At 51.7% G+C, this 13,624-nt stretch overlaps 1 protein-coding gene across 1 annotated transcript; it reads left to right on the top strand.

Annotated features, from left to right (window-relative positions):
* The first annotated feature begins 448 nt into the window (after window positions 1-448).
* Window positions 449-13,403, top strand: TMEM61 (transmembrane protein 61). Its single transcript, NM_001293133.1, has 3 exons — window positions 449-885; window positions 7,400-7,749; window positions 12,965-13,403. The coding sequence occupies exons 1-3, from the start codon at window positions 871-873 to the stop codon at window positions 13,230-13,232; spliced, it is 633 nt and encodes a 210-aa protein (NP_001280062.1). The 5' UTR covers window positions 449-870; the 3' UTR covers window positions 13,233-13,403.
* Window positions 13,404-13,624: the final 221 nt, after the last annotated feature.

The following is a 13,624-nucleotide window of genomic DNA, read 5'->3' as shown; positions in this document are numbered from 1 at the left end:
GCGCTCTCCTGGCCTCTCACCGGCTGGAGCAGTGACTTGATTCCTGTAGAGGCTGGGGAAGCGCTTAAAGGCAGGCAGTTATTTCTGAGAACGCTTATCTCCTGGGGATGTCAGTGTTCGAAAGACCTGTGGCTTGCTCAGGATGCCACAGCCCTTTCAGACTGAACGCAATAGCTCTTGGAGGAGTTTCGTGTCCCGTTCCCAAGCCCGCTTCATGGGACAGTAGTGGCGGGATGGCCCCCGAGGACCGCGGATTGCCGACAGTTTAGGGAGGTAGCGGTTAAGAGGGGTCTTGCCGCTCCCGTCACCCCCTTCGCCCTGGGAAACCTCATCCCCAGCCAGCCATCTCGCTGTTCCTTTAAGGTCGGGCGCGGCACCTGGAGCCACCCGGAGCCTCTCCACCCGGGAGTCTCCGCCCGTCCGGCTGCCGGCCGCGAGGACGCGGATCCGATGAGAGGTGGGGCGGGCCGCGTCCCGGAGCCCAAGCGCAGGTTCCCCGCAGCCGTCTGCCAAGCCCGGGGCGGGGGCGGGGCTGGTCATCACCGTAGTCGACAGCCAAGCAGGACTCCGTGCGCCCCTCAAAGCCCCCACCCGGTGGCCGAACCCCTGCGCGGTGAAGGGGCCTTGGCACCGCTCCCACCGGGACCGGGACGGGACCCTTGGACTAGACCCGCAGCCGGACGTTAGCGTTTCTGCGGGGACGTGGAGAGCAGGGCTGGAGGACCGTCGCCGGGGCCGCCCCTACCGCTACGCGCCCCCAGCAGGCCGGAGGGACAGTCTTTCCCAGGTTCGCGCTGACCTCGGGCTCGACAGCCACCGGTGGATTCGTCGGGCTCCTCGCGCCAGGACTACGCCTGACCCTAGGGCGCGATGACTGCGCCCAAGGTGGGTATAAACTTCCTTAACCTCCCCCCGCCCCGCCTCCCGTCTTCAGGAGCAGCTCGGCTCCTCCTAAGCCAACCCTGCCTGGTCCCCTTCCCTTCACCTTGACCTCAGTGGTTTAGTGCGCGGAGTTTGGACACCCAAGTCTCCTCCTAATTGTGTTGTAACTCGCTGGGTGGCGCTTGGAGCCTCAGTTTGCCCCAGGGTTATGGTGAAGATAGTTCAGAACCCTTCTTGTTCAGATGGTTTAGTTCTTTACAGAAAACTGGCACCTAAAGTTCTCTTGTTGGTAGTGGGGACAGTGGGATATTATTGTGCCCATTTCACAAAGGAGGAAACTGAGGCATGGAGAATCTAGGCAACTTACCCAGTGCCAGAGCCAGGGTTCCTCCTCTGTCCAGCTGTGTCACTACTTGCCAGCCTCCCATTTCATCTTCACAACTTGCTCCTCCCCAGGAGGCAGTAATTTGAGCTCAGAGATGTTGAGCACCCTGATCAAGATCACAGAGCAAACAGAGTGGCTATAGTCAAAGGGACATTACTTTACCTACAAAGGTCCGTCTAGTCAAAACTATGGTTTTTCCAATAGTCATGTATGGATGTGAGAGTTGCACCATAAAGAAAGCTGAGCGCCGAAGAATTGATGCTTTTAAACTGTGGTGTTGGAGAAGACTCTTGAGAGTCCCTTGGACTGCCAGGAGATCCAACCAGTCCATCCTAAAGGAAATCAGTCCTGAATATTCATTGGAAGGACTGATGCTGAAGCTGAAACTCCAATACTTTGGCCACCTGATTTGAAGAACTGACGCATTGGAAAAGACCCTAAGGTTGGGAAAGATTGAAGGCGGGACGAGAAGGGGATGACAGAGGATGAGATGGTTGGATGGCATCACCAACTCGACGGACATGCGTTTGAGCAAGCTTTGGGAGTTGGTGATGGACAAGGAAGCCTGGTGTGCTGCAGTCCATGAGGTCACAAAGAGTTGGACACAGCTAAGCGACTGAACTGATAGAGGGAGTGATAACTCTAGCTGGTGGGAGGTGTGGGTGGTAGCAGCAGAAAGGCTTCTTCGAGGATGTGGTATTTGGCATGGGTCTCAAAGGGGGTTGTGAAATGAGGGCCCTGAATGGGGACAGAGGGCTCTCCAGGTGGAGGGAGCAGCAGGTGTACAGGACCCCAGGTGGCAGGAACTTGGGTGCATGGATTGGAATAGGAGGGAGCTGGAAGGAGGGGGCCAGCCTGGCAGCCTGAGTGCTGGATTGGGAAAGACACTTCTCTGGGGCTGGACTGGGGTCATGCCCTCCAGGGCAGGGAGCCCTTCCTTCCTCCCCTCGATCAGGGTCCAGGGTACACTCCTGTGAAGGGTGAGTAAACTGCCTGAAGACCACCTCTCTGAAATGGACCAGGGGAATCTTGGGTGAGCACATCCTGCTGATAATCAATCAGAGCCCCGATCTGTAAAAATAAAACTACCGCACAACAGGGCAGTCTGTCCTTCGTCCAGCAGACACTGACAGCTTCCACCGCCCAGGGGTGGCAGGTCATTGTGTGCTCTGCCTGCCCATGGAGCGGGGGAATCCACATGGAGAGAGGGTGACTCACACAGGAGATGACACGGCATCCAGTGAGACCATGCTAGGGGTGATCCAGGGGCTTCTCTGAGGTCTGGAAGCATTCGAGTCAGGATGAAGGGCAGGGTGTTTTAGAAAGTGGGAACTGCCTGAGCTAAAGACTTACAAATGCATCTATTCACAGCATGGTCTCAACTTTATATACTGAAAAATACAGATCTATCTAGCTGTGCACTCACAGGTATTTGAGTTAGACTAGTGTGTGTGTGTGTGTGTGTGTGTGTGTGTGTGTGTGTCTGTGTGGAGAAGGCAATGGCACCCCACTCCAGTACTCTTGCCTGGAAAATCCCATGGACTGAGGAGCCTGGTAGACTGCAGTCCATGAGGTCAGGTCGCTAGGATTCGGACACGACTGAGCGACTTCACTTTCACTTTTCACTTTCATGCATTGGAGAAGGAAATGGCAACCCACTCCAGTGTTCTTGCCTGGAGAATCCCAGGGACGGGGGAGCTTGGTGGGCTGCCGTCTATGGGGTCGTACAGAGTTGGACATAACTGAAGCGACTTAGCAGCAGCAGCAGTGTGTGTGTGTGTTAGTAGCTTAGTTGTGTCTGACTCTTTGCAACCCCATGGATTGTAGCCCACCAGGCTCCTCTGTCCATGGAATTCTCCAGGCAAGAATACTGGAGTGAGCAGCCATTCCCTTCTCCAAGGGATCTTCCCAGCCCAGGGATCAAACCTGGGTATCCTGCATTGCAGTCTTCTTTACCAGATTCTTTACCATCTGAGCCACCAGGGAGTCAGAGTAGACCTGGTTCAGATTTGGCATTGACCTCACAAGCTGTCACCCTTGCAGCTCCAGTGTCTTTGGGACCTAGTGCTGTTGCAAGGATTAAGATGGGGGACACCTGTAAATTGCTGGGTGTGGTTCCCAGCCCCTGTAAATGCCCAGTACACATGTGCTGCCACTATCATCAGGTATGCAGGCCAAGGGAGGAGGACCCAAAAGGAAGCATCCACTGTGGATCATGCTCATCTCTGGTGGGCAGCATTAATGATATTTGCATTTTTATTCTCTTAGGTGGTTTTCTCCTCTCCTCCACAATGAGGAACTATTGCTTTTATAGAAATTTAAAAGCATCATAAGTTACCTTACAATGCAAGGGTTGACACACAAGCTGTATGCTGCTTTGGTAAAGTCTCTCACCTTCCTGGACTCAGTCTCAGTTCAGTTCAGTTGCTCACTTGTGTCTGACTCTTGGCGACCCCATGGACTGCAGCATGCCAGGCCTCCCTGTCCATCACCAACTCCTGGAGGTTGTTCAAACTCATGTCCATTGAGTCGGTGATGCCATCCAACCATCTCATCCTCTGTCATCCCCTTCTCCTCCTGCCTTCAATCTTTCCCAGCCTCGGGGTCTTTTCAAATGAGTCAGTTCTTCACATCAGGTGGCCAAAGTATTAGAGTTTCAGCTTCAGCATCAGTCCTTCCGATGAATATTCAGGACTGATTTTCTTAGGATGGACTGGTTGGATCTCCTTGCTGTCCAAGGGACTCTCAAGAGTCTTTTCCAACACCATGGTTCAAAAGCATCAATTCTTCAGTGCTTAGCTTTCTTTATAGTCCAACTCTCACATCCATACATGACCACTGGAAAAACCATAGCTTTGACTAGATGGACCTTTGTTGGCAAAGTAGTGTCTCTGTTTTTTAATAAGCTGTCCAGGTTGGTCATAACTTTTCTTCCAAGGAGCAAGAGTCTTTTAATTTCATGGCTGCCGTCACCATCTGCAGTGAATTTGAAGCCCCCAAAATAGTCTGTCACTGTTTCCATTGTTTCCCCATCTATTTGCCATGAAGTGATGAGACCAGATGCCATAATCTTAGTTTTCTGAATGTTGAGTTTTAAGCCAACCTTTTCACTCTCCTCTTTCACTTTCATTAAGAGGTTCTTTAGTTCTTCTTCGCTTTCTGCCATAAGGGTGGTGTCATCTGCCATAAGGGTGGACTCAGTCTAGTCATTTGCAAAACAAGAATTTCTTTTCCTGCCCGGCCATCTGCCTCTGTTGTGGTCAGATGAGATGCCAGGTGTGAAGGGGGACTGTCAAGTGTCAATATATAGGTGAGGGGTTACTGTTACCGATTTGCTGGGGTTTTTTTTTCTTCCAGCTTTTCCTTCTGACAGCCTCTCCTTGCTGTCTTTGGAGAGAGTGTAGTGAGGTTCTTTTTCTCCCCCAGAGAAAATGCCTTGAGCTGGAGACAGGAGGCACTTGCCCCACTGACAGATTCACAGGAAGAGAACCAAAGGTAATTTACAAATGGCTTGTTTCTACATGCTTCTGGTGGCCTGGAGGCTCATAAAGATTGGGGTCCACTCCTCGAGCACCTCATTTCATGTATACATTTTATCTTTCTTGCTCACATGTGTACATACAAACACATACACACTATTTAAAAAAATTTATTTTTTAATTGAAAGATAATTGCTTTACAGAATTTTGCTGTTTTCTGTCAAACCTCAACATGAATCAGCCATAGGTATACATATATCCCCTCCCTTTTGAAACTCCCTCCCATCTCCCTCCCCATCCCACCGCTCTGGGTTGATACAGAGCCCCTGTTTGAGTTTCCTGAGCCATACAGCAAATTCCTGTTGGCTATCTATTTTACACATGGTAATGTAAGTTTCCGTGTCACTCTTTCCATACATCTCATCCTCTCCTCCCCTCTCCCCATGTCCATAAGTCTATTGTCTTATGTCTGTTTCTCCATTGTTGCCCTGTAAATAAATTCTTCAGTACCATTTTTCTAGATTCTGTATATATGCATACACACGTTTTTAAACACATCTGGAAATATGCCCTTTTGAAATCTAAAGTCTCACCTACTAGATCTTGAACACTTTGCCATGCTCTTCAGCTCCCTGCGCGCGCTTTCCTGGTGGCTCAGAGGTTAGAGCGTCTGCCTGCAATGTGGGAGACCTGGGTTCGATCTCTGGGTCAGGAAGATCCCCTGGAGAAGGAAATGGCAACCCACTCCAGTACTCTTGCCTGGAGAATCCCATGGATGGAGGAGCCTGGTGGGCGGGGTCGCTAAGAGTCGGACACGACTGAGTGAGTTCACTTTCAGCTCCCTGAGGACTGTGTCTCTGAATGACTGCACAGCAGGGCGTTGTGCAGTTGTACCCTGTTAGGCTGGGCAAGCCCCATTTGGAAGGCTGACCATTAGTCTTCCTGAGGTCTACGAGTCCCTGGCCCTCTCCTTCCCTGGCTCAACCTGTGGAAGAGGAGAGGGGGACTCTGTATAGATGAGGAGACAGGTCAGGCGCAGTTGGGAGGCTTATCCCAGGACATGGCTGGTGAGCTGCAGAGTAGGGACCAAAACCAGACTCCAAGGCTGGGTGCTGCAGCAGCTGGCGTCCTGTATTCCCTCCCCTCTCCCAATCCCTCCCAGCTACGAGAGGGGCATTTCACCCAACAAGGTTTATTCAGCAACACTGTTTCTCATTTAGGAGAATTTCTTTAACACCTGTTTATGGAGCAGCTACTATGTGTTAAGCACTGGGGGATAGAGCTGTAAACAAGGCTGATACAGACCCTGCCCTCAGGGAACTTGCTGTCTGGTGAGGACAAGACACAAAGAGAAGTCAAACAGACAGATAACAGTTTGGTCAATGAAGGCCCAGGGAACTCTGAGTTTAAAGTGTCCCATTTGAAGGCTTCTTGGGTGAGAGTCAAGCTGAGCGTGGAGAGGACATTGATGATAGCAAGTTACCAGGGAGAGGGAACAGTGTGTACAATGACCTGGATGTTGGTTTTGGAGAAATCCCTTCCCGTCTGTATAATCTGGAGCCAGGGTTCCTCCCAAGTGTTTTTTTCCACCCCCTGGGCATTTTGTTTTTCCTCACTGAGATAATACTGTGTGCTTAATTTGGCACCTAAGTTGGAAAAAGTCAGATATCATAAGAATTTCCCCCTGTTGTTAAATATCTGTGCTGAGCTTGATTTTTTTTTTTTTTTAAATCAGTCATGGAATATACCATCTAGATTTTATGCCATGCTTTATTCACCCTTTCCCTATAGTTGGACATTTAGGCTCTTTCCAAATTATGACCATTAAAAATAAGCTCACAAAAACCATCTTTTTGCATGAAATTTTGTTTTGTGTTGTGAATCTCAGCTCCAGGCTTCTCAATGCCCTTTCCCCACTGGCGCCGGTACCTGCCCTGGGTTTCAGTGTCTTCCTCGGTCAGATGGAGATTTGTTGTAGTTGTTGTTTAGTCACTAAGTCACGTCCGATTCTTTTGAAACTCCATGGACTGTAGCCCACCCGGCTCCTCTGTCCATGGAATTTCCCAGGCAAGAATACTGGAATGGGTTGCCATTTCCTTCTCCAGGGAATCTTCCCAACCCAGGGATTGAACCCAGGTCTCCTGCATTGCAGGCAAATTCTTTATCAACTTAGCCACCAGGGAAGCCTATCAAATGGAGATAAGAGCATCACCCTTTCGAGATTGTGACCTGGGTGAAGTGAGACAACGCATAAGCAGCAAGCCCCTCTCCTGGCAGGCCTGGCGGACCCCACAGGGTTCACTCTTCTCCCTCCCAGCCTGCAGGAGACACAGAGAGGAATCTCGTACCACCAAGCAGATGAGGCCTCTGAGTCCTGGGGGAAGGCTGGGCAGGAAACAGCCGTACTTACTGAGTCCTGCCAGGTCCCAGGTGTGGTGCCAGGGCCTTGGGACACATGATCTATGGCCTTCAGAGCAGCCCTGGAGGGCTGGGAGCCTCACCTCCATTCCACAGATGAGGAAGCAGAGGCACAGAGGAGTCAAATGACCCCTCTGAGACTGCTCAGTGATCTCAGGCAGGACTAAACCCACATCTGGTACCCAGCAGGCCTCTCACAGGGCTTGTTTCTTCTTTTCTCTCCTTTTCTGTCCAGACTTGTGACAGGGCCCGCGTGGCCTCCACCCTGCGCTACTGCATGATGGTCAGCGGCACGGTGGTCCTAGTGGCTGGGACTCTCTGCTTCGCCTGGTGGAGTGAAGGAGATGCAGGCCCCCCGCCTGGCCAGTCGGCCCCACCCACTGGATGCCCTGAGCCTGGGGCCCCCGGTGCCCTGCTCAGGTCGGTCAGCTTCTTCTGCTGTGGCGCAGGTGGCCTGCTGCTGCTCTTCGGCCTGCTGTGGTCAGTCAAGGCCAGCACCCAGAAGCTGCCTCGATGGGACCCATACCACCTCTCCAGGGACCTGTACTACCTCACTGTGGAGTCCTCAGAGAAGCAGAGCTGCAGGTCAGGTGCAGCTGCGGGGAGTGGGGGCCACAGGCAGGGCCCGGTCACACCATCAGGCATTTACTCAGCAAACTCCCATGGGGTTTCTCCTCTGGTCTAGGCTTTACCTATGCTTTGGGGTCCTGGAGGCTGATCAGCACTCCTGAAAGTGTTTTAAGTCCCTTGACAGAGGCAGGCTTTGACAAATCAGAGTAGTTAAAGCTGTGAAAGAGGGCAGACATGGTCCTGTGGGACATGGAAAAATCCAGGAAGGCTTCCTGGAGGAAGTGGCAGTAGAGATTAGCATGGTATTGGGCAGAGTAGTGTAGGGGTTAAGAACTTACCCACAGGAGTCAGACCCATAGGGATCCTCTCCTGGTTCTGTCACTAGCTATGGGACTTCAGGAGATTATGCAACTCCACTGAACCTCAACATCTCATCAGAAATGAAACAGGAGTCATAAGAATGACAAATGTAGCAAATGCCTGTATGGCAGTTGCATGTTGTTGAGTCGCTAAGTCCTGTCTGGCTCTTTGCGACCCCATGGACTGCAGCACACCAGGCTTCCCTGTCTCTCACTGTCTCCTGGAGATTTTTCAAACTCGTGTCCATTGAGTCAGTGATGCCATGCCATCCAAACACCTTATCCTCTGGCTCCCCCTTCTCCTCCTGCCCTCTGTCTTTCCCAGCATCAGGGTCTTTTCCAATGAGTCAGCTCATAGTACTTACCTGAGGTGATGTAAATGAAGAACTCAGCCTAGAGCCTGGCACATGATAGATGTACAACAAATGTCAACTTTTCCTCAAGTGGATAAGGTGGAGAGGGGTGTCTTAAGCAGGCAGAGGAGTGTGCAAAAGCCCAGGGATGAGGTAGGCAATGGAGGAAAAAATCTTACATTTACATAATATTTCTCATGTTTTTCTAAATCACTCCCTCCCAGGAGACTGTTTAGGCCTTTTTCCCTTAATCCTCCCTCATGGAACGTTAATACCACAGATATACTGTATATTTGGTCTGCATGTATATCTGTGCTTTATACATAAACACAGTATCAGCAAGATTCCCAGAACCAGTTTTTGCCCTGTTGAGAATGCGTGTATCTTACATGCTCTTATTATGTACTTACTCTTTCAACAAGCGTCTGCTGTGCCTGCATATGTCAGGGGCCTGCATGTACCTTCCCCAGTCCAGCCCACCTGCAAGGTAAGAAGTACTATTTACAGAAAAAGAGGGTGAGGGTTATACAGCTAGAAAGCGGCAGAGCCTGCGGGCTGTGAGGTGTGTGTTCGTTCCCCTACACTACTCTGTAAGCACTGGATTTGCATGCACTAAGGGCTAAACCAGATATCCGTGAGTTGGCCCGGGACCCTGGGCACTCTTATTCCCTGAGTTAGAGAGGTAAATGCGTCCTGAGTTAAAGAAGGTAACAGATTAGTCCCTGCTACTGGCCTGGGACTCCCTGAGGTCACAGACAATAGAGTGTTCAATGGAAGTCCCTTAGTCCAGTGGTCAGGCCTTGGTTTGACTTTAGAGGGAAGGGCAGGACCTTGGGGCCTTTTCACTTCTCAGATGAGAAACCTGGGTCTCAGAGAGACCAGTGACCTATCTGGTCACTCAGTGAGTTATTGGTTGGAACCAGATCATGCCTCAGGATACCTGTCCTTCCCCGCCCAGCCTGACCTGAGCACAGAGAGTGGATGTTGTCAATACACACAGTCGTGTTGACCCAACAGGGTCCGGGCCACAGCTGCATGTCAGGTGGGGGAACTCAGCCTTATTTCCCAGCTGAGCCAGGGAGGAACTCACCCATTGCAGGGTACTCATGGTCCATCAAGTTCAGAGACCATGTCTTAGACTCAGAGCTGGGATGGCTTCATGTTGGTGAGGCTGCTTCTGCTAATGGTTCTTTTTTGTCCCTGGGGCTGAGCCATCCTGGCCCTCCTACTGAAAGCCCAGCATCTGGGCCCCATGGGAAGGTCACTTAGTTGTCCCTGCCTCCAGGCACCTTGTTCTCTGTGGGTAACTCCAGGTTAGAGACAAAGGCCATCTAGGCTGATGACTTGGTGGGCCCATTTCCCTCTTGGGGGCTCAGTGTCCTCATTTATTCATCTGCTTATTCTTTCATGCATTTCACCAACATTTACTGAGTACCTAATTCTGCAGGGCACTTACAATGAAGCAGTGGACAAAATAGACAAAACCCCTACTCTCAGGGGCTCCCATATGAAATGTGAGCCCTAGATGAAGTGCCTGGGTGGGAGGCCTCTGGGATTCCCCACTCCCAACCACAGTGAGAACAGCAGAAAAAAGCACGGGTCTAGTTGGACATAAGGCTGTCAGTGTCCACTCTTTCCTAAGCTGTGTGTTCTTGACTTAGACTCTCTGAGCCATATCTGGTTTTTCCCGTCAATCCTGGAATTTTCTCTGGGATTGCCGTTAGGCTCAAATGAGATGATAGATGGGGAGGTGTATTTACTGCAACACTCAGTCCTCTTCGTTTGCTTTCCGTTGATGATGTCCTTTCATGCCCACTGATTTAAGCTTCGCTGCTTAAAAGGCAGTGTCAGGTCCGTTTTACAGATGAGAAAGCTGAGGTTTGGAGAGATCAGGGGTCGGGTAGGGTAGGTGTGACGGTTGGCGTGGGCCGGGGCTTGGCCGCTTAGTTGATGTGTGGCCCTAGCTTACCTGTGCGATGACTGACCAGGCTCGTCACGAATGTGAAATGAGATTAGAGAGCTTGAGTGGAGGGCAAATAGTGCTTCACCCCTGGCCCCTTTCCCCTTTCCCTACTGTTTGTCTGACTCAGCTGAAGGGTGGAGAGGCTGGTGCTAGGCTCGGATCTCCTGTCGCCACCAGGCTCAGCGAAGCTTCCTGAGCACGGGGACCACAGCCTGCGGCCTGCCCGCCCCACCCAGCTGCAGGGAGCCACGTCCAGAAAACGCCATGAATGGGTCTGCACCTCAAGTGTGCGATGTGGTCCCCCTGCCTCAGGCTTCATGTTTCCCAAGTTTCTGGCTTTCGGGACCATGACTGTGGTGACCTGGGGCTGGGTGGGCCCAGCTGGCTAGGTGAGATGGTGTGAGGGCTACTGCACCTCTGCCCTCTAAGCAAACTTCCTGCTGTGGGCTGGTCTCACCTGGCAGCTGTGCCCTGCCCTGCCAGCTGTTGCCTGCTGAAGCAGTGCCAGGGGTACCCAAAGCCTGCCTCGTGTCGCCCAGGCTTGGAGAAGTAGGGAGTGGCTGGGGCATGGCTAGGAGGTGAGCATGGCAGGAGATGTGGGCTTCTGGAAGCCTAATCACCCATATTTTCCTGAGTTGTCAAAGCATTTTCCCTTTCCCTGAATCTATAAAATAGAAATTGTTATCTTCATGTTACAGATGAGGAAAAAGAGGCTCAGATTGGGTATGAACATAGCCTAGGTCACATAGCAATTGAACCTAGCTTGCCTGCCTCCAGGAGTGATATTCTTTGTCTGCCCTCACTTCAAATGACACTGTGAGTCAGAGGCGGGTGGGACCCCTTATCAGCTTCCTTGGCTGAAGTGCCCCGTGTTACCTCATTTAATCTTCATATGGTCCTGTGAGGTCGGTGCCCCTATCGTCCCTGTTTACAGATGCGGAAACTGGGACTCAGGTTAATAGAGTTACTTACTGGTTGCAAAAGTTTTCACTTTCATCTCAGGTTCACAGGATTTGTTAACAAAATAAGCCACTCGTTATATACAAATAAGTAATACGGATATTTATTAGAGAATTGTCTAACTTATTTTCAACATACTAACATTAAAAGAAAGAGAAATAGACCAGAGAATACATCACCAAATTGGGTTTTGACCAACATCCAGACTTAAACAGCGCTGGGAAGTCCCGTGTTACAGCACATCTAGAGTACCAGTTGGGAAAGGGTCGTAGGTAGCGGTCGGCTCTGTGGGTGAGACTTCAAAGACTGCAGTTTGGGGTTCCCATTTATAATCCCAGGATGGTGGCAAACTCACATCATCATCAGTCTGTGACCAAATTGCAGCTCTGACTTCGTGTTGCTGCTGCTGCTAAGTCGCTTCAGTCGTGTCCGACTCTGTGCGGTCCCAGAGACGGCCTCCCACCAGGCTCCCCCGTCCCTGGGATTCTCCAGGCAAGAACACTGGAGTGGGTTGCCATTTCCTTCTCCATTGCATGAAAGTGAAAGGTGAAAGTGAAGTCGCTCAGTCGTGTCCGACTCATAGTGACCCCATGGACTGCAGCCTACCAGGCTCCTCAGTCCATGGGATTTTCCAGGCAAGAGTACTGGAGTGGGTTGCCATTGCTGGCTTCGTGTTAATGTTGTTTATTTTGTCTTGTAAAACTTGGAATGTTGTCGTTAAGCCTGGGGCTTGGTTGGCCAGGGCCCCCTCTAGCGGCTCAACAATCTCAAGATTTCTCCTGCATCTTATCTATGGTGCTGCAAGTCTTGCACTCACAGCAGACAGTCACTCACAGTCAGGGCAGTGTCCAGGCAGGTTAGAAGCAAGGTCAGAGGCCTGCTCTGCTTTGGCTCTGAAGCCTAAACAAGACTATTCATTTAATTTCCCTAACACTGACCCATGATCTCCTACTGACAATGTGGCTGAGCAGGGAGCTGAACCAGCCAACGCTGCGACTCATAATCAACCTTAGAGACACTTGGGGTGGGAAGGGACCTCCAGAATCACCTGTCAGCCCCTGTATGTGGCAGTATCTTCCCAAAGCAGAAGCAGCCCAGACATAGGATCAGTGACATTCCTACCCCCAAGGTCCTGGGAAGGGAAGGAGCACTGATTCCCCACAGATGATTCTCCAGGGCCCTGAGAGGACGGAGGATCAGCCTCATTTCCATCAGCTTTGGTGTGGCTGGGATGCAAGTGACCTATTCTTGGAATCTAGAGGGCAGAGCCTGGTCAGAAGAGCCTGGATGGAGACTCCAAGGACAAGTCGGAACTGACTTCCCACCTCCCAGGGAGGTGGGAAGGACTTGCCCTGCAGAGAGGATTGAGGACACAGAGGGTGTGACGAGCCCGGGTGGAGAGCTAACTGAATGGAGAACTGACTACAAGGGAGGGAGAGCAGAGTCAAGGAGCTGAGGTGGGCAAGGGCTGGCGGCTGTCAAGCTCCAGCGGTGTTCGCGGGCCCAGGGAAGCCCATAGCCTCCCTCCCCTTCTCCCTGGTGTGCCGTCGGGTTTTACCCCACCCCTGTTGATAGCCTCTCTTCTGTCCCTCTAGGACCCCGAAGGTGATTACCGTCCCCACTTACGAGGAGGCTGTGTGCTGCCCACTGGCTGGGGGACCCTTGATACTACCTGCGTCCCCTGTGGAGGAAGACCTGGAACGCAGTGCCTCGGGGGATGCCCTGCCTGGGGCCCAGCCCCCCTTGCCTCCACCTAGCTATGAGAGCCTCATCTTTGCTGCCGGTGGCATCTCTGGAGAGACAGCACGTGGGGCTGCATGCTCCCTCACGGGCCCTGTTCAGATTACAGAGGGTGGAAGTTAAAGTCTTCTAGCAGGCCTGGAAGCTGGAGACCAATGATGGGCTTCTTCTAAGTGTCTGGTCCAGTGCCTGGTACACACAGGCAGTCAACAAATACTGCTGACTGCTGTTTTGTTTTTTCTCTTGCTGTGTAACAAATGGCTGAAAGTAAATCCATTTTATTATCTCTCGTGATTCTGTGGACTGCCTGGGCCCAGCTGGTGGTTCTGCGGCCCCTTGTGACGTTGGTGGGGCTGCAGTCCCTGGGGCCCAGCATGCCCAAGATGCCGCTTTCACGGGGCCGCTACTGTTGGCTGTCAGCTGGGAAATATTCTTGAGCTAATGAGGAAACTGGGGCCTAGAGGCAGAGCCAGGACTGGCCCAAAGTAATGCATTGAGTTTCGGTTATACCAAAA

This window comes from Bos taurus, chromosome 3 (assembly GCF_002263795.3).
Source record: "Bos taurus isolate L1 Dominette 01449 registration number 42190680 breed Hereford chromosome 3, ARS-UCD2.0, whole genome shotgun sequence".
Lineage (NCBI taxonomy): Eukaryota > Metazoa > Chordata > Mammalia > Artiodactyla > Bovidae > Bos > Bos taurus.
The sequence above is the reverse complement of the archived record's forward strand: the minus strand, read 5'-3'. Positions and strand labels throughout refer to the sequence as shown.

Excerpts from the sequence above, each read along its gene's own strand:
- TMEM61 (NM_001293133.1), top strand. Across the intron at positions 7,750-12,964 it reads TCAGAGAAGCAGAGCTGCAG|GACCCCGAAGGTGATTACCG; the intron begins GTCAGGTGCAGC and ends CTGTCCCTCTAG.